This window comes from Melospiza georgiana, chromosome 21 (assembly GCF_028018845.1).
Source record: "Melospiza georgiana isolate bMelGeo1 chromosome 21, bMelGeo1.pri, whole genome shotgun sequence".
NCBI classification, from domain to species: domain Eukaryota; kingdom Metazoa; phylum Chordata; class Aves; order Passeriformes; family Passerellidae; genus Melospiza; species Melospiza georgiana.
In genome coordinates, this window is record NC_080450.1 from 11,263,879 (window position 1) to 11,286,263 (window position 22,385).

Genomic DNA, 22,385 nt, shown 5'->3' on the forward strand with positions numbered 1-22,385 from the left:
CAAAACCAACCCTGACATCTCCCAGGTGCAGCCCTGTTTGCCTCCTTCCCTCCCTGCCTGCCTTGCTCCTCTCTCATGGAGCAGCCTCTCCTCTCCTCCTGCCTGGGAATGCTGGGGCACAGGGACAGCTCTGGCACCCAGGGACACCGAGGGACACCAAGGGACACCGAGGGACACCAAGGGACACCGTGCCACCCTGCCAGCCTCCAGGCTGAGAGCAGGGCTCGGGTCCTGCCTGGCCCAGGGGCACTTGGCAGGAAAGGAGTTTCCCCCAGCCCAGCCATGGGAGGATGGGGAAGGGCTCCTGGTGCTCCCTGCCTGCAGGAGGAGCAAAGAAACAGCTTCTGACAGGAGGATGGTGGGGAGGAGGTCGGACAAGGAGGAAAGTTTGTCTTGTGCAAGGAACCAAACTGAGCTCTGGTGCTGCTGCCCTTCCTGCAGGCACCAGTAACCCCCGGGCTCCCTCCTGGGGGTGACAACAGGCTGGGGCCACAGCCCTCGCCCTTCTGACCTTTACACATGGGGACACCAATGCAGCACAGCTGGGAATCGAATTCCCAGACTCCAAATGGTCCCACCCTCCTCTAAGCCCTTCTCCCGTAGCAGTTAATCCATATAAACCACTGGAGAAGTCCTGGGGGTGTGACCTGTGGAAGTGAGAGCCACCAAACCACTCTTACCACTGATATATGCCTAAAATGAACTGCAAGGATGCTAACTGTGGTTCAGATCCCCTAAATTACAGAGAAACCCCCAAATTGCAGAGAAACCCCAAATGGCAGAGAAATGCCTAAATGACAGAGAAACCCCAAATGACAGAGAAACCCCCCTCAAGCACCCCCAGGCAATCTGGTGCTGCTCCCGTTGGAAGCAGGACCCTGCACCCACAGGTGCCTTCTCTGCACCAGCATGGCCAGTGCCAGGAACAGTTCCTGAGCCTGAGGTGGGCTCCAGGACATTATCACTGACACTCTGCTCCGTGTCCCTTTCGGGCTGCTCTGCCCTCACTGGCAGCCCCCAGGGCAGGGAGGATTTCCAGGAGGAAATTTGGGGTGCAAATGGAAACTCCTCCCCGCTCTTTCCCAGCCAGCATCTCCGTGGTCCTGCAGCATCATCCCCACTCAGGTGAGTGTCACTGGGGGTGGCAGGCCCTGACCTCACCTCTGAGGATTTCTGGAAGAGCAGAACCAGGATCTCCCAGCTGCAGCCCAGGACAGCAGGGTGAAGGCAGCAGCAGAGTCACTGTCCATGTGCACCCCAACCAACTCCCAGGGACTGAAATATTCCAAACTCTGCTCCTGTGGCAGCCCTGGGTGACTTTCATAGCTCTGGGTCAGCTCCAGAGGCAGATTTCCCCTCTCCTGGAGGTGCTCCCTGGAGGTGGCTGTCCTCTGCAGCTGGTGCTGGCAGGCCTCCCCTGCAGATCCCACAGTGATAGGGGGGGACTGGGGCTCTTTATGAGGGTGCTTAATGAGCTGATGACATTTTTATGAATTAAGACAGTCCCAAGGAGATCAGACTTGGTGATTCTTCAGGGATGCCAAAACCCTCCCTGACTAGCAAATCCCATTCCCATTCCTCTGGGCAGATGAGATCCTCTCCTCTCCTCTCCTCTCCTCTCCTCTCCTCTCCTCTCCTCTCCTCTCCTCTCCTCTCCTCTCCTCTCCTCTCCTCTCCTCTCCTCTCCTCTCCTCTCCTCTCCTCTCCTCTCCTCTCCTCTCCTCTCCTCTCCTCTCCTCTCCTCTCCTCTCCTCTCCTCTCCTCTCCTCTCCTCTCCTCTCCTCTCCTCTCCTCTCCTCTCCTCTCCTCTCCTCTCCTCTCCTCTCCTCTCCTCTCCTCTCCTCTCCTCTCCTCTCCTCTCCTCTCCTCTCCTCTCCTCCCCTCCCTTGCTTTCTGCTGGGAATCTGATTTCTCTCATAAAGAACAGGAGGCTCCCAGCTCCGAGGTGTGCGCGGCACTGGGGGCTGGATTTGGGATTTGGGATTTGGAGTTTGGGACTGGGGAGGGAGAACAGGGCTGGATGTGGCTGATCTTCCCTTAGGGGGATGAGGGACGAGGGGAGCACGCAGAGCCAGCGCTGCCTGCTCCAGGGACAGCTTCGGGAGAGCAGCTCAGTGTGCCAGGGTGCAAGGAAATCTGTGAGGGGCTTTTCTGACCCCCCAGAGGCTGTTTGGGACCCCTGTGACCGGGGCAGAAGGGCCGAGCTCCCATCGCAGCCCCGGGCCGGGGGAGCACGGACAAAGGAGCCCTGCACGGGAGGGGCACCCGCGGCCACTCAGAGCGACCAATAATGACACTGAGCGCTCTCAAAGCGCTCGGTAAACACGATTAACTAATTAGTCAGGTCTTTACTAATTAACCAGTCACAGGACTGCTGTTGCTCAATATGTTTAATGATCCGGAGAGAGGCTGAATGGCCGAGGGCAGCGTCTGGAGGGGCAGGACTGAGGAGGGGGCGGCTGGGGAGGCTCAGGGGGGCTCAGCCAGGGCTGGGACACGGGATGGACCCTGTCCAATGTCACCCTGCCAATGACAGCGCTGTGCCCTGCTCCTCAGCGCTGGCACAGCCCTCTGCAGGTCCTGCCAGGACAGGGTTTGTCCCTGTTCAGGGCAGCCGAACCAGAGGAGATGTTCAGGTACTCCCGAAACCAGCCCAGCCTGAATCAGGCCGAGCCAAGTGAGAACCCCCCAAAGGCCACAGGTAAATGCTCCCCAGCACAGCAAGGATCTGCCTCCTCTCTTTCCTCCAGTAAAACAATTGGAGTAAAACTAAAACCAGTGCAGGGCTGGGCAAAGGGAGGGGATTAGGACAGGGAGCCTCTCTGGTGGCCACTGCCATGCTCATTGCCTCAGTTTCCCCAGGACAGGGACTCATGTCACACCAGATGTGGTGCTCAGACACTCCAACATCAATTTGGTTTCTAACCAGGGCTGCAGCTGGAACCCCCCGCACAAAGTGAGTGAAAAGCATCTCTCCAAAAGGCGCACGGGGCTGCTTCGAGCCCTGCAGCTCGTGGATGTCCTGCACCTCTCTGTCTGTGTGAGCCGGTCCTTTTCCTCTCACTGATGCCCCCAGGCTGCTCCCGAGCTGCGTCTGGTGGCACCGGGCTGTCCCTGCTGCTGTCACAGGTGTCACACGAGGGAAGGCTGCTCCTGTCTGGCGGCTCCAGCACATCCTAGAGCCCACAGGGCCCCTTCCTGCCCCGCCCTGATCGTGCCAGTGAAAGCCACCTTGGGGACTGGCTCCAGGCTTTCCTCACGGAAATTTGGGCATTTCCCCAGAGTCCAGGTTCTCGTGGAACTCAAATTTGGGTTCCACAGCAGTACAGGTGTCTCTAGAACACATCTGGATGCTGTGCCCACGGCTGAGCCAAAATCTCTCCTCACACAGGTCCCTCCCCAGCAGGAGGAGTTCAGGTGACCCTCAGGTCTCTCTCAGGGCCCTCTCCACCAGCCTGTGCTGCTGGGTGGGAGCTGGGGGCTTTGCCCACCCCTCCCTCCCGCCAGGGGCTGAGAACTGCAATAAAAGATGCATTTCTCATTGCTTCAGCAAGCCAGGCCTGCCCCTGGGAAGGGTCCCTGTATCCATGCAGCTCCCTGGCCTCCCCTCCCCTGCTCAGTAATCTCACTCCTGGGCCTGAATTCATTCAGACGCTCTGAGGGATTAGCTGACCTTTCTTTCAGAGCTTGCTAAGCTGGGGATGTTAAAGCTTCCCAAAAATTAAACTCTCAGGAGGCTGGGAGCCTGGGGAGCTGTTTGGAGGCTGTGGCTGCCTCCCCAGCATCCAGCCCGGGGTGGGCCGCTCCTGCATCCAAACACCCAGAGCATGCAGGGCTCCATCCCCGCCCGCGGAGAGCAGCGCTGAGGCAATGAGAAATGGCTTCTCCTCCTCCTCCTCTCGCTCTCACCGTCCCTCGGAGCTGGAGCCGATTGCTCAGAAAAGATCAAACAGCAGCAGCAGCAGCCGAGCACACAGAGCTGGGCTCCAGCACACCCCATCGGAGCACACAGAGCCCGGCTCCAGCAAAGCCCATCTGAGCCTGGTTCCAGCAAACCCCATCCGAGCCTGGCTCCAGCACAGAGCCCGGCTCCAGCGAACCCTGCCCGGCTCTGCCCCTGTCTCTCGGAGCTGGAGCCGTTTGTTCAGAAAGGATCAAACAGCAGCAGCAGCATCCGAGCACACAGAGCTGGGCTCCAACACATCCCATCGGAGCACACAGAGCCCGGCTACAGCAAACCCCACTGAGCGTGGTTCCACCAAACCCCATCTGAGCGTGGTTCCAACACAGAGCCCGGCTCCACCAAACCCGATCTGAGCACACAGAGCCCGGCTCCACCAAACCCTCCACCGCTCTCCTCCCGTCCACGCTCGGCGTTGGAGCAGAAGCCGCGAGGGGGGCCAGGGGCTGCCTTTGTTTTCCCTTGAATGGCTCCTCTGGAAGGGCGGCCGGCTCCTAGCAGGGATAATTTTACGGCCCCATAACCCAGCACGAGGAGGCTCCTTCCCAACGCCGCGCTCCCCCTGCTGCGGCAGCGGCCGGAGCCCGCGGGGCTCTCTGGCACGGAACCCGTCGGTAATCCCGAAAATAAAACTGTCTTATGAGATATAAATTAGATTGCTGCCCGGGGGATGAACGGCGCTGCTCCCCCGCGGGTCGGAGAGCATCTGCTGCAATTACAGGTTCCTGCTCGGCGGGATGACCTCCCAGATATTCCAGCAGCAGCTGGAGCCCGCACAAACGCTCCGAGCTCTCGGAACAGCCCAGAGCAAGGGCTGGCTCTGTGCTGCATTGCTGCTCCGTGCCCCCATCCCGTCCCAGCGCTCCGGGGCTGTCGGGGGTCCCCTTGCCGAGGGTCCCGATTGTCCCCTGCAGGCTGGGCTGGTCTCTCCTCACGGGTTTGTGGGAGGCCAAGTGCACCTTTGGCACGAGGTCGGCGCCATTTATTGTCCGGGAGAGGAAGCAGCCTTCAGTGCTGTCTAATTACACAGAAATTACCAGAAAAAAATGAATTCCAAAAGGTGACCATATGGGCTGCAAGGCTGAAGCCCAGGCTGGATTTTGCCTCCGGTTGCTGCCACTCAGAGCTGAGGGCAGAATCCAGGCCAGAAGAGGCCAGAAGTGCGTTTCTAGTTAGTGATTTATTGCACCAAAGCGGAGCTGGTAATGAAAACCGTGTTCCACTTAATACTCAGGCGACTTCCAACAAAAATGGCAGTGGGAACTCTTTCTTCTGCTCCCTGCCTCGCAGCTGCCCGGCAGCAGAGGATGTGCGAGCTGAGCCCTCCTGCCGTGCCACGGGGAGGGCCCCGCGTGTCCCGCGTGTCCCCGAGCCCGGCCGGTGGCACCAGGCTCAGCACCAGGCTCAGCACCAGGCTCAGCACCAGTCCCGGACCCTGCCCTGCCTCATCTCCCCCATCCTCGCACCTCTTCCCCACCGAGGCAGGAGCTGCAGATTAACTCGGCAATCAAACAAAAACCAAACAAAACCCAGCTCTGTGAGGCTGTTGCAGCACTGGGGTCCAAACTGCCCCCAGGGGCTGCTGTGCTGAACCCCCCAGCCCAGTCCTGTGGGTGCTGAGCCTCGTGTGCAGCACTGACCCCCCAAACGCAGCCCTGGGGGTGCTGTGGTGCAGCACTGACCCCCCAGCCCAGTGTTATGGGTGCTGTGGTGCAGCACTGACCCCCCAGCCCAGTGTTATGGGTGCTGTGGTGCAGCACTGACCCCCCAGCCCAGTGTTATGGGTGCTGTTCTACAGCACTGACCCCCCAGCCCAGCCCTGGGGATGCTGAGCCGCCTCTGCAGCACTGACCCCCCCCCAAACCCAGTCCCGTAGGTTCTGAGCCCCCTCTGCAGCCTCAACGCTGCTGGAGCCGGACCCACCAGCGCTTTAACCCTTCCCGTCCCAGCCTGCTGCTCCCCCGCTTTAATAAAATGCCATTTTCCCCGGCGTGCAGGGAACAGCAGGAGCCCTCGCCGCTCCTCCTGGAGAGCAGCAGGTGGAGGAAGCTCCGAGGCAGCCTCAGGAAGGACCCTCGGGCCCGTCCGAGCCCTCCCTGTGACCTGTGGGAAACTCGGGGATGGCCCGGTGCCACGGCCGAGCCCCCGCGCTGCGAACGGCCCGGCTTCATTGGCATGCCGGAGGGGTAGCCGGGCTCCTTCCACCGCCGTGCAGGCATGGAAATGCGTTCGAACGTTCAGTACGGCCCAGCAGAGAGCTCCCCGGGCAGGAAATCCCCCGCGGGCTGCTGGAAGGAGCTCCCGAGCCAAGGATGCCCAAAGGGAACCTCGGCTCCCGAGGGCAGCGGAACCGCCGGGAATTGCCGGGGCCCGAAAGGCTCCGGACCCTGCCGGGACAGCGACAGTGACAGCAGGGAATTCGGGCTGGTGACAAGGCCCTGGCCGCTCAATGGCTCCGCAATCCAGGTCCCATCGAAGCCAGGAGCAGTCAGAGCCCAGGGATGTGTCTCAGGCCAGCCCTTCCCATTCCCTTTCAGCCCGCGGACGCCGATAAATTCTCCAGGACGCGGGGACAGGACGTGCCTCGCTGCAGCCGCTGCCAAAGGCTCCTTAAAAGCAGCCGGGACACGAAGAAATCAATTCCATGGAGCGGTTACAGGGATGGGTGGGAGTTCATGGAGCTGCTCCCTGCCAAGGACCCGAGCACAAAGTCCATCACCCCCAGCCAAGGCAAGCGAGTCCAATTATCGGCGATAAATACATTTATTCCAAATGTCCACCCACTTTACATTCCTTTATTTAACGCAGCCGCTCTAAACAGGGGCTGGGATAAATGGAAAATAAAGTCTGGGAGGTTTCATGTCTCCCTGGCTCTCCGGGCAGAGCTGCCCGGGCTCTGGTTGCTATTATTAGTGTAACGATTGCTGTTGTTATTATTATTGTTATGATTATATGCATTTCATTCTCTTCGGGGTAATGAATAATTTATGACTCCGTCTCGATCCCCTTTCAATGGATTCACTATCCAGGGAGACTCGCTGAATAATTTGGATCATTCGTTTTCAAGTGCAGGGACTGCCGACAAATTGTTCGCTTTTCATTGCTGGGGACATGCATTGGTCACCCAAACCAGGGGATTTCTTTGGTGCCCCCAGCACGTGAGGCGCTGTCTGGGGTTTTGTTGGAATTTTTTTGTTGTTGTTGATTGGGTGAAACTTTGTGGAGACTAAGAAACAGCTCATCTGGGAGGCTGGATTTGTGCAGAAGTCAGTTTGCCAAATTTCTGTGAGCGTTTGGTGGTTTTGCAGAGGCTTGTGAAAAGTAAATGCTACAGAGGATATTAAATGTTATTCAAATGTTTTAAAGGCGACGCTGCTCTTGCTCTTTGATTTGAGCTAAACTATCATGCAGCTGAATATTAAATTTTGCTTGCTCAGCTCACACTAGAGAAATGTTGCGGCGTTAAACCTGCTTTGCCTAAAATCCGGAGGGAAAGGGAATTTTCAAGAGGCTTTCACCGGGGATCTCCTAATCCTTGCAATCAAACGAGCGCCTGTATCAACCTCTCTGTGTCCACCCTGTGATCCCTAATCCCGAATTCACGTCGGGATCCATCCCACGGGATCAGCCCTGGGCAGGTCTGAGCTCTGCAGGGATCCATCCCCGGCACGGCGGGAATGAGGGACGGGATGGGATGGGGTGGGATGGGATGGGATGGGATGGGATGGGATGGGATGGGATGGGATGGGATGGGATGGGATGGGAGGATGGGATGGGATGGGACGGGATGGGATGGAGAGGGCTAACACATCAGCGCTGGTAACCACCGTTTGCTGGGGTGTCCCCACCGTTTGCTGGGGTGTCCCCACTTTTGGACAAATCCCGGCAGATTTGCTGCCTGCTCCGTGAAAGGTCACCAGGACATGCCCAGCTCAGCTGAGGAATGAACTGAGAGCAGAGCTCTGCTGGTGCACAGACCCCCCTGGCAGAGTTCTGTTCCTGTCGCGCTCGTCCCGCCCCTGTCCGTGCATCCTGTGCCTGTCCCTGTCCCCCTGGTCCCGTTTCTGTCCCGCTGGTCCCGTCCCTGTCCCGCTGATCCCATCCCTGTCCCTCTGGTCCCTCCCGCTGGTCCCGTCCCTGTCCCGCTGGTCCCATCCCTGTCCAGCTGGTCCCGTTCCTGTCCAGCTGGTCCCGTTCCTGTCCCGCTGATTCCATCCCTGTCCCGCTGGTCCTGTCCCTGTCCCGCTGGTCCCGTCCCTGTCCCGCTGGTCCTGTCCCTGTCCCGCTGGTCCCATCCCTGTCCCGCTGGTCCCGTCCCTGTTCCGCTGGTCCCATCCCTGTCCCGCTGGTCCCGTTTCTGTCCCGCTGGTCCCATCCCTGTCCCGCTGGTCCCGTTCCTGTCCCGCTGGTCCCTCCCGCACCGCCCGCTGCCTGCGCCGCCCGCCCAGCCCCGATTTACGAGCAGCGTGTGAAGGACAGACACTGGGCCGCTGGGCTGAACAATGCGGGAATATTAGCCGAGTTACAAAAACAAACAAACCAAACCCTGCCGGGAGCCCGTTTCATTTATCTTCCTTTGTCCCGTTTTGCTTCAGCGTGAAAGTCGCCCTTTCAAGCGCAGCGGTTGCGTTCCAGCCCCGGCGGGCAGCTGATCCAAGGCGCTGCACCGCGAGCTTCCCAAAGGCTCTTTGCACACTTCAATTCATCCCTGAATATTCAGCCGCCCCTCCAACCCTCCAACCCTGCCGGGAGTTTCTGCCCGAAAGCCGAGGGTGCAGAGCCCGGGCCGGGGATGGCGGGGCACGGAGCCTTTGTGTGCGAACACAAGCTGCTGTTTGTATGTGCCGTGCCTCTGTCAGAGCCCGACCGTGCCCACCGGGCTGCTCTCAATATCCGCCCGGCCACCGCCGCTGCCGGAGGGACGCTGCCCTCCCTCCCCCCCTCCCTGCCCGGCCGCTTTGAAGAGAAGGGATTTAATTTCACGAGGCTCTCGGTAATCACGTTCCGATCTCCAACATTAACCAGAACTGACTCCCTCTCGCACAGGGGGGAGGATAAGCCCGTGAACAGCCACGGCTCGGGACGGGCCGCGCTGATGGAGGAAGGCAGAACGCGGGGCTGATTCTGTGCTGCTTGTCAGATGGGACGGGAAACAACAGGCAGCGCCGGGAGGGAGCGGCTTTACCCACCCCGAGGACGCTTTTCGGGGCTCTCGTGCACCACAAACCCAGATTTTCACACCCAGACGTTTTCCTCCTGTCCGTGGCCTCTCCCGTCCTTTACCTTCCCTCTCCCCGCTCCATTTCCAGTGTCCTGGTGCCTCTGCCGCACTCCCCGGGCTCGCTTCTGCTGGAACTGCTCCTTCTGCTCGGCCGTCGCTCCCTGCTGGGGCAGCCAGCGGGCAGGAGGAGCAGGGCCAGCCCTCCGGGGAAGGTGTTCGTGAAGAGGAGGCTGCGGACAGGGGGATTTCGGTCTCACCTGCCTGCACTGCCCCTCCCTCCCTCTGCTCCCCTCCCTGCACGCAGGGCTCAGCTCTCCCCAGAGCATCTCCTGACCAGGCAGGAATTACACTCTAGACCCTGAAGGAGGTCTGGAAGTCCTTTTGGGCTGTGAGAGCAAAGCCAGAGCTGGGACAGTCCCCCGTGAGTGTTAAACTCCGTTTTCCTATCAGACGTGCTGTCCGTTCTCTCCTCACCCACTGCTCTCTGGCTGCCTGAGCCTGCACCCTAAATCCCCGCAGAGCTGCCATTAAGGGGCGTTAATTGTTCCCGTAGGATAATTAATGGTAATTCCAATGAAGATCGCTGCCTCGGTCAAAGCTAAGCACGGATCGCAGTGGCCCACCCCGCGCAGCCTGGCAGGGATCGGGGTGATGGATGGCCCCCAAATACCGCAGGGAGAGCGACGTGGACACCTCATCCATCTTTCCGTGCCGGGCCCGAGCTCGGAGCGCAGCGGCTGCGAGGATGGGCTGGGCTCGGGGGGAGCAGCTGGGCTGGGAGCGCACGGACCCGCACGGACCCGCACGGACCCGCACGGACCCCGCAAGGACCCCACACGGACCCGCACAGACCCCACGGACCCGCACGGACCCCCACGGACCCCCACGGACCCCACATGGACCCACACGGACCCACACGGACCCACACGGACCCGCACGGACCCGCACGGACCCACACGGACCCACACGGACTCGCACGGTCCCGCACAGACCCCTATGGACCCGCACGGACCTGCACGGACCCGCACGGACCCGCACGGACCCGCACGGACCCACACGGACCCACACGGACCCCACGGACCTGCACGGACACGCACGGACCCCACACGGACCCACACGGACCCACACGGACCCGCACGGACCCGCACGGACCCACACGGACACGCACGGAACCCCACGGACCCACACGGACCCACATGGACCCACATGGACCCGCACGGAACCCCACGGACCCGCACAAACCCGCACGGACCCCACGGACCCGCACGGACCCGCACGGACCCCACGGACCCGCACGGACCCGCACGGACCCGCACAGACCCCGCACGGACCCGCACAGACCCCGCACGGACCCGCACGGACCCGCACAGACCCGCACAGACCCCGCACGGACCCGCACGGACCCGCACAGACCCCGCACAAACACGCACAAACACGCACGGACCCGCACGGACCCGCACAGACCCCAAGGACGTGGCAGCGAGCCCGGAGCGGGGCCGGCAGAACCAGCAGCGTTCCCGCCGTGCTCCGCCTCCTGTTCCCACCTGGGACACGGGGAGGACCCTCCCTTCCCTTCCCTTCCCTTCCCTTCCCTTCCCTTCCCTTCCCTTCCCTTCCCTTCCCTTCCCTTCCCTTCCCTTCCCTTCCCTTCCCTTCCCTTCCCTTCCCTTCCCTTCCCTTCCCTTCCCTTCCCTTCCCTTCCCTTCCCTTCCCTTCCCTTCCCTTCCCTTCCCTTCCCTTCCCTTCCCTTCCCTTCCCTTCCCTTCCCTTCCCTTCCCTTCCCTTCCCTTCCCTTCCCTTCCCTTCCCTTCCCTTCCCTTCCCTTCCCTTCCCTTCCCTTCCCTTCCCTTCCCTTCCCTTCCCTTCCCTTCCCTTCCCTTCCCTTCCCTTCCCTTCCCTTCCCTTCCCTTCCCTTCCCTTCCCTTCCCTTCCCTTCCCTTCCCTTCCCTTCCCTTCCCTTCCCTTCCCTTCCCTTCCCTTCCCTTCCCTTCCCTTCCCTTCCCTTCCCTTCCCTTCCCTTCCCTTCCCTTCCCTTCCCTTCCCTTCCCTTCCCTTCCCTTCCCTTCCCTTCCCTTCCCTTCCCTCCTTCCCCCGTGCCAGGACAGCCTGGCAGCGCCGGCCCCGCTCCATGAGGTGCCATCAACAAATCCGGGCCTATTTCTCGCTGGCTCAGAGAGTTTCCCACCCCAACACGTCCGAAAGGACAAATCTCTGTGAAACAGTCCCACAGAGCCGGGCTGCTCCCAGCCTGTGTCATGCACCGCCTGCTCCTGCCCCTCATGGCATTTTTGCCCTTTCCAGGGGAAATTTGGGGTACTGGGTCTAGGTCTGGGCTCTCCATCCTCTCCCCAAACGGGAGATGCAGCAGCTTTGGTCCTCTAGCAGAGGTTCCCAAGGCTGCTCCCCCCTGCCTGAGCTGGAATTTCCACTCACCTGCCCGCACAATCCTTTTTGCTGGTTATTTTTGGGCTGCTGGGCTCATCCCTTAGCAGCCCCCCCGTCCCCAGGGGAGCAGGGCTCGGCCTGGGGGCTGGGATTGCCAGTGCAGCCCCCCCAAAGTCCTTCTCAGCCTGAGGGGACCCTTCTCCACCAGCAACCACGGCCTGGGTGACAACAGGCTTGGACAAAGCCAGAGGCCCCTTCCAGCCCTTCTGTGGAACATTTCAGAAAACTCCTGTACTTCCAGGAGAGAGTGAAATCAAGGTTTGCTCCTTCTCCGCTCTCCAGCCCTGTGTCCAGGTGAGGGATGCAGACACGATTTTCAGCCCTCCCGTCACTCACGAGACGCTTTGAAAGGAAAATTTCTGCCTGTGGAAATTTCTGCCCACGAAGGTTTCCTGCACAGTCTCAGAGCTGTGTGTGGGACATGAACTCAGGCTCTTTCCTTGCCTGTTCCTTCCTCTGCCCTCTGCCATCCCAGCGGTGCAGGAGGTGCCCGTTGTGGGCAGCAGCTCTGTGCCCGTTGTGGGCAGCAGTTCCGTGCCCGTTGTTGGCAGCAGTTCCGTGCCCGTTGTGGGCAGCAGTTCCGTGCCCGTTGTGGGCAGCAGCTCTGTGCCCGTTGTGGGCAGCAGTTCCGTGCCCAGTTTGTGCTGTCAGTGCCCCCTGTGCCAGCTGAGCCCCAGAACAAAACAATCTCTGTGCCCACATCCTCCCATCACTTTTCAAACTCCAGTCTGCCCTGAAACCAGCGGTGCCCACAACACTCCCATAAACCCATCTCCAGCAGAGCTGTGTCTCCTCCATTGCCGTGCTCTCCCGGCTCAGAATGTTTATTATTTATACTCCCAAAAGAGTACAGGATTTTGCCGTCCCCACCATCGATTCCCTGCTTTCTGCTGAGCCCAAATCCAACTCTCACCCTGTGGGGTTGAGCCCCTCCGTGCCCCCGGTGCCTCTGCTGCTGCCTGCGGTGCATCGGGAGCGCAGTCCCCGTTCCGTTCCCTCCCAGAGCTCCGCGCTGCCCTGGCTGAGAGCAGGAAAAGCCTCCCCGTCTCCTTATCAGTCCCCAGGGCATCCTAATCCCCTCATAAACGCAATCCATTACACTGATATCTGTTTAAAATCCCGCCTGTCGCTCCAGCCAGCCCCGTCCCGGCTCTCCGAGCGCTTTGGAGCGCGGTCAGTGGGGATGAGTCTGCGCGGGCAGAGCTGGGACTGCCCCGGCTGTGGCTCCGGCCTGTCCCTGTCCGTGTTTCTGTCCCTGTCCCTGTCCCTGTCCCTGTCCGTGTTCCTGTCCCTGTCCCTGTCCCTGTCCCTGTCCCATCCCTGTCCCTGTCCCTGTCCCTGTCCCTGTCCCAGTCCCTGTCCCTGTCCCTGTCCGTGTTCCTGTCCCTGTCCGTGTCCCTGTCCCTGTCCGTGTTCCTCTCTGTGTCCGTGTTTCTGTCCCTGTCCCCGTTCCTGTGCCCTCCCTGTCCCATCCCTGTCCCCTGCCGTGTCCGTGTCCCCTGTCCTGTCCCTGTCCCCGATCCCTGCTCAGACATGGCACCTGTCCCCGTCTCCCCGTCCCGCCGGGCAGCAGAGCCAGCCCGAACCGTGCCACCCAAGCCGTGCCAGCCCGAGCCGAGCCAGCCCGGGCCGTGCCTGCTCCGTGCCAGCCCGAGCCGTGCCCGCTCTGTGCCAGCCCGAGCCGTGCCCGCTCTGTGCCAGCCCGAACCGTGCCAGCCCGAGCCATGCCCGCTCCGTGCCAGCCCGAGCCGTGCCCGCTCCGTGCCAACCCGAGCCGAGCCAGCCCGAGCCATGCCCTCTCCGTGCCAGCCCGAGCCGTGCCCGCTCCGTGCCAGCCCGAGCAGTGCCCGCTCTGTGCCAGCCCGAGCCATGCCCGCTCCGTGCCAGCCCGAGCCGTGCTCGCTCTGTGCCAGCCCGAGCCGTGCCCGATCTGTGCCAGCCCGAGTCGTGCCCGCTCCGTGCCAGCCCGAGCCGTGCTCGCTCCGTGCCAGCCCGGGCCGTGCCCGCTCCGTGCAGAGCAGCGGGGATCTGGCAGGGACGCTGGGCACGGGAGCTCGGCCCATGCCAAGCAAGCGCTCCCTGCTGCTCGCAGCGGCAGAGGCCAAGCGGCAGCCGCGGCCCCCGAGGCGCCCTGGGCACGGAGCAGATGTGGCCCAGCCCCGGCCCTGAGCCCTCTGCACCGGCTGATCCTGCAGCGAATCCTCTCCCTGCTCTCCTCCAAAACGGGGGGATCTGCTCGGTGCCACCACGAACGTGCTGCAGATGAAGCATCCCGTGAACCCCCGTGTGCTGGGGGTGCAGCCCTGCCTGGCTCCTGTGCCACAGCTCTCCAGGAAAAGGAGGATGTTGGATTAGATGGGTTCTGGGGCTGTTCTGGGGTTTTTTTGCTGTTTGACAGCAACAAGAGGCCCAATGCCCCACAGCCCCTGCGATGCCAGGCAGGCACCAGGCTGCTCCAGCCATCCTCACCCACGATCTCCTCTGCCCTGGATAAACCGGTGGGGAAAAACTCAACACAGAGCCCTGAAATCCTCCAGGAATTCCTCAATAGAACTCTGCTTGCACAGCCCTACCACAGAAGGGTCACAAACAGGATGGGAGCTGTGAAGGTGCTTGGGGTGGGTAATCAATCAGGGTAGAGAAATGGAATCACCTAAATTTAATAAGAGACACCAGGAACTCCCTGGAATGAAATCCTGCAGTCCCATAAAAAGCACAAGAGACTCCAAAACCACTGCCAAAAAGCTGGGTGTCACAAAAGGGAGGCGGGAGAGACCAAGGGCCAAAGAGGCATCACCCCTCCGTGGCCACCATAATCCATCTCTCATCCCTGAGCCTGAAGGGGAGATAAATTAAGAATATAGAGACAAATTCGTGTTCCCACCTGCTCCCAGACAGAAATCCCAGAATCCTGGGAGTGCTTTTACAGGCAGGGGAGATTCCAGAGCCCTCGGGTGCTTTTTGCTCCATCCCCGGAGAGCAGCACGTCCCCCCGGGCGGGCACAGGGGGTTTGCGAGGCGAGGACAGCGGAGGCTGAATAAGGATGACAAGATTTGGCCCAGAAAGAGGAGGGCAGAGATTAGCCGTGGACAAGCTCAAGGGAAGGCAACTGTCCAACCCAGAGTGCCAAGCCTGGTTTTGTTTTAGCCTTAACTGCGCTTTTTTGTTTGTTTGTTTGTTGGTGTAAAAACCTTTCTGTTGGAAATCAGTTTAACTTTAAGCTTCCTGAGAATAAAAGCCTGTGAGAAAGCTCTGCCCATGCGAGGCTCCCTTGGGAGGCTACAATGGGAGCCTCAGCAGCTCCTGGGCCCGAATTTCTATGGCTACAGCACCCATCTGCTCAGCAACACAGCCAGCCCTGCTCTGCGCTTCCCCATGCAGCACAGTCCTGGGAGCTGCACCACGAGGGGCTGGAAAGGGCCTGGGGCTCCTTGGATGGAGTGCAGCCCCCACAGGGTCTGCCCCAGCTGCAGTTTCCTGAGTAAAAGGGTGCTGCAGTAACGCTTCGTGTCCTCCTGCACCCAGACCCAAAGGGTTTTACAGAGCCTCCCTTTGCTCCCTCGACGTGGGGAAATTGAGGCCCAAGGCAAACCTGACATCAGACATGATGGGCATTGCTGTTATCATCAACAGGTAATGGGCAGCATCAGCACGGAGCAACTCCAAAATGCACCTGAGAACCAGCTGAGAAGCCTGGCTTGACCCAGCCACAGGCAGAGCTGAGTTTGCTGCCAGATCCAGGCACCAGAATCTGCCTCGGGTGGACAGAGGAGGTGACACTGTGGGGGATCCTCTGGGGGACCCTGGGGACCCTGCAGGAGCAGCCTGGGTCTTGCCCAGAGCCTCTCTGCCCAGGCTGGGAGTGTGGCTGTCTCCAAGCACGAAGGGATGGATGTTTGCAACCTTCCCCATCCCTCTGGAGCAGCTGTGGCATGAGCAGGGTGGGCATGAGGACACCCGGACTCCTTTTCTCCTCACAGAAGGATTGCAAAGCCACTTTGTTCCTCTGCCTGACTCCCATCCCACCAGGGAACTGAGGGATCAGTGGATGTGACCCTGTGTCACCAGGTCCCTGCCAGCCCCACCCACACTCCCCTTCCCAGTGCTGCAGCCAGTCTCTGTCCGTCTGTCCCTCTGTCCCTCTGTGCCCCTCAGGATAAACCACTGGCAAAGCCCTGAACCACCGGGGAGAGGAGCAGGCAGAAAGGACATCTCCCACCAGCCCAGCCCTTCCTGGCTGGATGTGAGCCCTTCCTGGCCACTGGGAGCCCCTGGGAGCCCCTGGTGGCCCAGGCCTGGCCCTGGCTCCCTGCTCTGCCCACTCGGGGATGCCTGGAGCCTGCAGACAGGCACTGGCTCACCAGTGATTCCTGCAGGGACAGAGACAAAGCCACCACCAGCTTGACTCCTTCTTCCACCTGGAGGCCAAGGAGAATGGGAAGGAATCCTCTCATTGGGAAGGAATCCTCTCATGAGGCTCCCCAGTACCCCACTGTGCCAGCCTGGGGAAAATGGTCACAGACAGGGTAGGAACCGAGAGAGCTTTGGAGGTGGAGGTGATTAACGCACGGTAAAGGAAAGGGATAATCTGAATTTAAAAAGGGACCCCAGGAGCTCCCTGCATGAAACCCCTCCCGTCCCTCTGAGGGAGCAGGGCTGTGTGGGAGGATCTGATTTCCTGGCTGTGGTGAGGGTGGAGGGGCCCGTTTGCTATTTCAGCAAGCACTGCCCTGCAAACGCCTCCCCGGAGCAGCGCGGAGCTGCCGAGGGCCCAGGTTTGGCCGAAGGAAGTTTTGCACGGGGAGCGTTTGGTGGGCGCTCCCGTCAGAGCTCCTGGTCAGCTCCTTGTCGGAGGTGAAGTTTCCTTTCCGCTGAACAAGAACTCGCTGGGAAATCGCTGTGACACGGGACACATCCCAGCCTGGGAACCCTCGGGCAGCGCGGCAGAGCCTGCCCAGCGCCAGGCTGCGGCGCTGCCCGTGCCAAATCCCCTAGCAGGGAGCACAATGCGTTTCCTTTCTCCCCCTGCGCTCGCTCCCGGCTTTGTTAAACGCTCCCGAGGGCCAAAGCCGAGCGGGGCCCGGCACCTGCGGCCAGAATGACGCCAGGAACACCTGCAGGCGCCGGGAGCGTCCCTGGCTCCGGGGGGAGCGGCGCTGGGGCTGCAGAGCCTGCCCTGGAACGGAGTCTGCAGCTCCCCAAGCGCCTGTCAGCCGCATGCAGCCCGGGCTGGGCCAGCAGGGCCTCGTCCAGGCAGGGGCAAAGGTGCAAAGCAAAGCGAGGGTGCTGGTCCCGCTCGTTCCCAGCACTCTGACCCGCACCGGGGCTCTGGAGGAATTGTGCACGTTGTGTTCTAGTGGTGTTTATTTCTGGAACGGTGCGCGTTGTATTTTAGTGGTAAATCTGATCAAAGACCCTGCCTGCGTCTTCCTGCGTCCACACGAGCTCACCAGCAGCTGAGCTCTGACAGCGTTTCACTTCAGACCTTTCCCAGCTGCAATTCCTCTCCTGGGGAAGCTGGAAGCTGCATCAGGACGGGCTGGGCTGGAGAAGGGGGCTTGGGCTGGACCAGCGCTGAGCAAAGAGGCGGCCCAGCGGCGCTGGGGAGAGGCAGGATGGAGAACAGACCTCCGAGCTCTTCTCCAAGCCCAGCCCTCCCTGGAGCCCTCGCAGGCGCCCGGCCAGAGCCGGACTGCAAGGCCAAGCTCTACGTGGAGCAGTAACTTGCCAGGTAAAGCTGATGGGAACCTGAGGCTGCGGAAGCTCTGCAGGAGCAGATCCCTGGAGAACATCCCCTTGGGACAAGCCTTGTCCTCTCCACGTGCAGTGCTGGGGTCTCGCAAGGAGCTCTAAGGAAAAAATCGATCTGGCTGGCAAAAAGTGTTCCCATGGGAAATTTTGACTTTCTGTCAGAAACTCCAGAGCATTTCTTTCTCAGCCCCAAATAAGAATGAATAGGAACAAAGATTCCGTTTTGGCAGGGGGAACCGGCTTACTAAAGAAAACTCCCAAATTTTTAAGCAAAGCGGACACATTCTATCATTTTTCTCTTTGGACTAAAAGAAAAAGAAAACTCCCAACGATTTTCCAGAAAGGAAGAAAGCAAATTCAGTGAAAAAAACAAAACTAAACAAACCAAAAAACGCAACCAATTCTCCCAGCGCTCCTCGATGCAAACTCAGCTGATTTGGCTGATGCCCCTCTCGCTCTGGTGCCCGGAGCAGCCTGGAAGGAGCCTCAGCGAGCGGCTCCGGCTGCAGCTCCCGCTCGTCCCCGGCCCTGCCCCGCAGGCGGCTCCTGACCCGGGCCCTGACTTTCTCTCGGGATTTGGGACAGAAACCAGGGTGGGCCGACGGTCATGAGCGAGTGGGTGGGAGTTGAATGGGGTTATTGTGATCTTTATCTGGGGGGATTATTCCAGGCGGTGTGGGCTTGGCAGGGCAGCGCGGGGTTTTGGCCGTGCCTGGTTTTACGGACTGATAGGTGCGGCCCCAGGGAAGGAGCGGCGGGACTGGGCTGCGGAAAATTGTTTTACGGTAGCTTCGTCCTTGCAAAACATTCACTTCCCAGCAAAGCCGACGGAAAAGGAAAAAACAGAGCGGTTTTCGTTTGCAGAAGTCTGACGCGGCCAGGAGCGCACATGGTCTGAAATGCAAAGCCTGGCATAAAAGCGACACATTTTACTGGAAACTGGGAACTCGCTTCCCTTTTATTGGAAATACATTGGAAGGGAGAAGGATGGTAGGAGCACGGCGCCAGCACAATTACTGAACAGAAGCGTTTTCAGGAGAGTTTGGGAATCCTGCAGAGGAGACCGGGGGTCCGATAGCACCTCGAGAGCGCACTGAAATGTACGGCATCGCTGATAGCGGTGACTCTGCGGGGAGGGAGCGGGGCTGAGGCGGGGAGAGCCGGACCCCTCCTGCCCCCGGCCTCGCTGCTGGGCAGGACACAGCGCCGGGATGGCAGCGAGACGCGGAGCTCTGACCCCGAGCGCTGCGGGACCCGCGGGACGGCGGAAAAGCGAACCCGGAGCTGACCTCGGCAGCCTCGGGCATCGGGACGCGGCATCTCCCGGCCGCTTCCCCCGTCCCGAGGGGATCCGAGCATCGCCCCGAGGCTGCCGGGATCTCGGAGCCGCCACCGCGTGTGCCCGGTGCCACCGGGCCCCTCTCCCTGCCAAATAACCCGGCTTGGCCGTGCCTTCCTGCTGAAGACGCCGGGGAAGAAATTGCGCTCTCTGTAAGGCATACATCTGATTGTGATTTGGGGAAAAAAAATAAAAAATGAAAAGAAGGGAAAGAAAACAAAATAATAAGAAAAAAAAAATAAAAAAGAAAAAAAGGCGGCCAACCCCGGCCGCTCGGCGAGGGATTTTTCCTACATTCGAAGCTGCAAATATTTTGGAAGCCGGGGCCGTGTTTTCCGTGTAAACAAGGCGGCGGCGGCGGCGGCGGGGCCGGGGAGTCCCGGTGCGGGCAGCGGAGCCCAGTCCGGCCGTCCCAACCCGGGGCCGGGTCCCCACGGGCACACGGCTGAGCACCGGCCCCGAAACCGCGGGGAGAGGAGCGGCAGAGCGCCGGGATCCCGCCGGGAAGCGGCGGCGGAAGATCGGAGGGAACGTTCGGCGGCATGTGCGGGACTCACGGGGGAGAACTGCCCAAGCCCTTAACCCTTGTGCGCCTCGGCAGAGGAGAAGGACACTCCGTTCCGCCCGGGACAGCCAGCACGGCGCGCGTTTCTCGTTCCAGATGGAACGAACCGGCTGCTGCCCGCTTCTCATTTGGCCCTGGGGCTCCTTCAAGTCCCCGCCGCGGCCTCCCGAGGATGCCGGGACCGGAGCTGCGGGCTTTGCCCGGCTTCCCTGCCATGCTCCCGGCCGCTCTCCGGAAGGGGCAGCGCCCGTCCCGGTGCCGGTGCCGGTCCCGCCCGGGCGCGGAGCCTCTCGGGCTTGGGGCGGCTCCGAGCCCTGTCCCGGGGAGGAGAGCGGGGCTGCTGCGAGCCCCGGGATCCCCGGACCGGAGCCGAGCCGTGCTCTGCGGGCCGGCCGGCCGGGACCTGTGCGGGACGGGAGCCCCTGCCCGGCCAGCCAGGGCCCCTTCCCGCTCCTGCGGACACGAACGGCGTTTGCCCGGAATCCTGAACGCTCCTTATCCCCTCTCCTGAGCTCCTTGCTTTTTCCTGCCTCGCGTTTCCGAGCTTCCCCTTGCTCTGCTCATCGGAGTGCCCCGCTAACCCCGTCCTGCGCCGCCGGCTGCCTCCGGTGTCCCCGTCCCACGGCCCCGCGGCTCTCGGTATCCCCTGCCCCAAATTGCTGTGCCCTGCCCGGTGGTCCCAGGCTCCCCGTGCCCGCCATTTCGCACCTGGAGGTCCCTCGCTGTTGTCACCAGCGGGCTCCCGAGTACCTCAGTGTCCCCTGCCTTGAGCTGCCGGGCGCCTCAGTGCCCCATCCCCTGCGCTCCCGAATGCCTTCACATCCCCGCTCCACGCTCCGAGGTCCTTCGGTGTCTCGTCCTCACCCCTACGCCCTCCTGTACCTCAGCGTCCTCCTCCTTTCCGTTCTCAGTGTCCCCGCTTGTCCCCGCGCTGCTCGGCGCGTCCCTGGATGTCCCCGTGCCTTTCTCTGCCGTCCCTGGCGGCTCCTTCGCTCTGCCCTCCCTCCGCCTCCCCTCCGGGGACCTCCGCGCCCCGGCCCCGTCCTCCTCCCGCCGTGTCCGCGCCCGCGGCCGGGACTCACCCACGCACTCGTTGGCCTCCCGGGCCGTCGCTCGCTGCCAGGGCCGGTCGTAGTGGAAGGGCTTGCAGCGGTCGCACTCGGGGCCGGCCGTGTTGTGCTTGCAGTCGCACACCAAGCTGTCGTCGCGGTCCCGGACGCAGCGCGACGCGTGCCCGTTGCACTTGCAGCGCCCGCCGACCTGCAGGTCGGACACGGCGTAGAAGTAGGAGTCGCGGGCCAGCTCGGAGTCGTCCTCGCTCTCGTCGCCGAAGGTGTGCAGGCGGCTGAAGGTCACCCTGATGTCGGTGGCCGTCACCCAGTCCTGCAGCACGGGCGAGTTGTCGAAGTCGTGGGCGGTGGGGCGGCCGTCCAGGGTGCTGAAGGCGATGAGGCCGCCGGAGAGGGGCCGCACGTCGGTGTGCGAGTCGGTGCACACCGCCTCCTGCTCGTTCTGCTTCGTGATGGCGGCGCGGCTCGGCTTGTTGTACATCTTGCGGCACTGCGTGGAGTAGAACTGGAAAGGCACCCAGGTCTTGCCGTAGTCCATGGACTTGTGGATGGCCATGGACTCGGGGCGCGGCGAGCAGAACTGCAGGCTGACGTAGGTCACCTCGAATTTCTTGCCGAGGGACAGGGTGAGGGTGACGTTGTGGGGATACTGGACGTAGCTGTCGGACTGCCAGCAGGTCAGGTTGTGCGGGTTGTTGAGGTCGGTGAGGAAGGAGGGCGGGTGGGCGCGCTTGGGGTCGGAGGCGTTGCAGAGGTGGCAGGTGCGGACCTGCTCCTCGCCCTTCTCCGTCACCACGCAGTACCGCGACGGCGGCTTCCCGCAGGTGCTGGACACCTTCACCTCCTTGCCGAAGGCCGAGTTGACGAAGTCGGGGATGCAGCGGCGGGGCAGCCCGTGCTCGTCGTAGCAGGGGTCGGGCTGGGCGCTCTGCACGGCGAACACGCTCACGCCGTGGTAGCCGCCGCGCAGGGGCTGCGCCAGCCACGCCGCCGCCAGCAACAGGGCCAGCGGCGCCTCCGCTCCCCTCCGCGGCATCCTGCGCGACCTCCGCGCGGCGCGGGCACGGCGGGGCCGGGGGACACGGGGAGCGCCGGGAGCCGCCGCCTGACCGCGCCGCTCCGCGGGGCACCTCGGCCGGGGACGCGGTGCGGCGGCTCAGGGAGCCCGGAGCATCGCCCGCCCCGCGGCCAGCCCCGCGGAGAAAGGGGAGACCGCGACGGCGGCGGCACCACAAAAGTGGGGCTGGCGGCGGGGCTGGGTCCCGCCTGCCTCCCGCCCCGGCCCTCGCACGGAGAATGACTGGCGGTCCCAGCCCCCGCCGCGTTTGAGGTCATGCTAAAGGAGTGACATCGCGCTCAAGGAACAGAACAACGACATCCACTGGCGGCTCAGCCAGAGACGCGCACAGGCCTCGGGGAGGGCGGGGGGGATGGGAGTGGGACGGAGCCCGCCTCGACACCGCGGCCATGGGCGCGGGGCTCCCGAGCCGCCCCGAGGAGCCGGGCGAGGGTCCCTGCGCTGCCCCCGCCCCGCTGTGCCCCCGACGGGGCTGGGGGAGCCGGGGCCGCCCGCGCCCCGCAGCTGGGGATGCTCCGGGGGCGTGGAGCGGGAAGGGGGGAAGCAGCCCGGAGGAGACCCACGCCCACCTGTGGGGACGCCGGGGGGATCGGGACGGGGACGTGTCCCACCCGGTCCCTGCTGGCCTCCCCTGCCCACCGGGCCAGACGGGGACTGGCCCCTGAGCCGGATCGGAAGGGAACCGGCCCGAGTGGGCTCCCGCAGCCCTGGGACGGGAAAGCCGGTGCCGGGGAAGTTTAACGGGGGGAAGCAGAGCACGGGAACTGCTGGGCCTGGCGACCCCCGGCAGGTGTTTCAGGGGGTTGGTCTCGGGGAAGAGGAGCAGTCTCTCTGTCACAGCCCCGGGACAGACCGGGCAAGAGGGGCTGCGCGGCGCCTCTTGCCGCCCCCCACCTCGCTCTGCAGTTTGTCGGCTCTCCCGTCAAGGCAAGGAAGGGGTTAAAGGGCGGCACT

General features: G+C 62.2%; 1 protein-coding gene across 1 annotated transcript in view; it reads right to left on the bottom strand.

Annotated features, from left to right (window-relative positions):
• NTN1 (netrin 1) overlaps positions 1 to 21,389 on the bottom strand; it is an 84,102-nt gene extending 62,713 nt beyond the window's left edge. Inside the window, exon 1 of the mRNA XM_058038903.1 lies at positions 20,366 to 21,389. Within this exon, the coding sequence (XP_057894886.1) occupies positions 20,366 to 21,389 (1,024 nt within the window). The remainder of the gene's footprint in view (positions 1 to 20,365) is intronic.
• Positions 21,390 to 22,385: the final 996 nt, after the last annotated feature.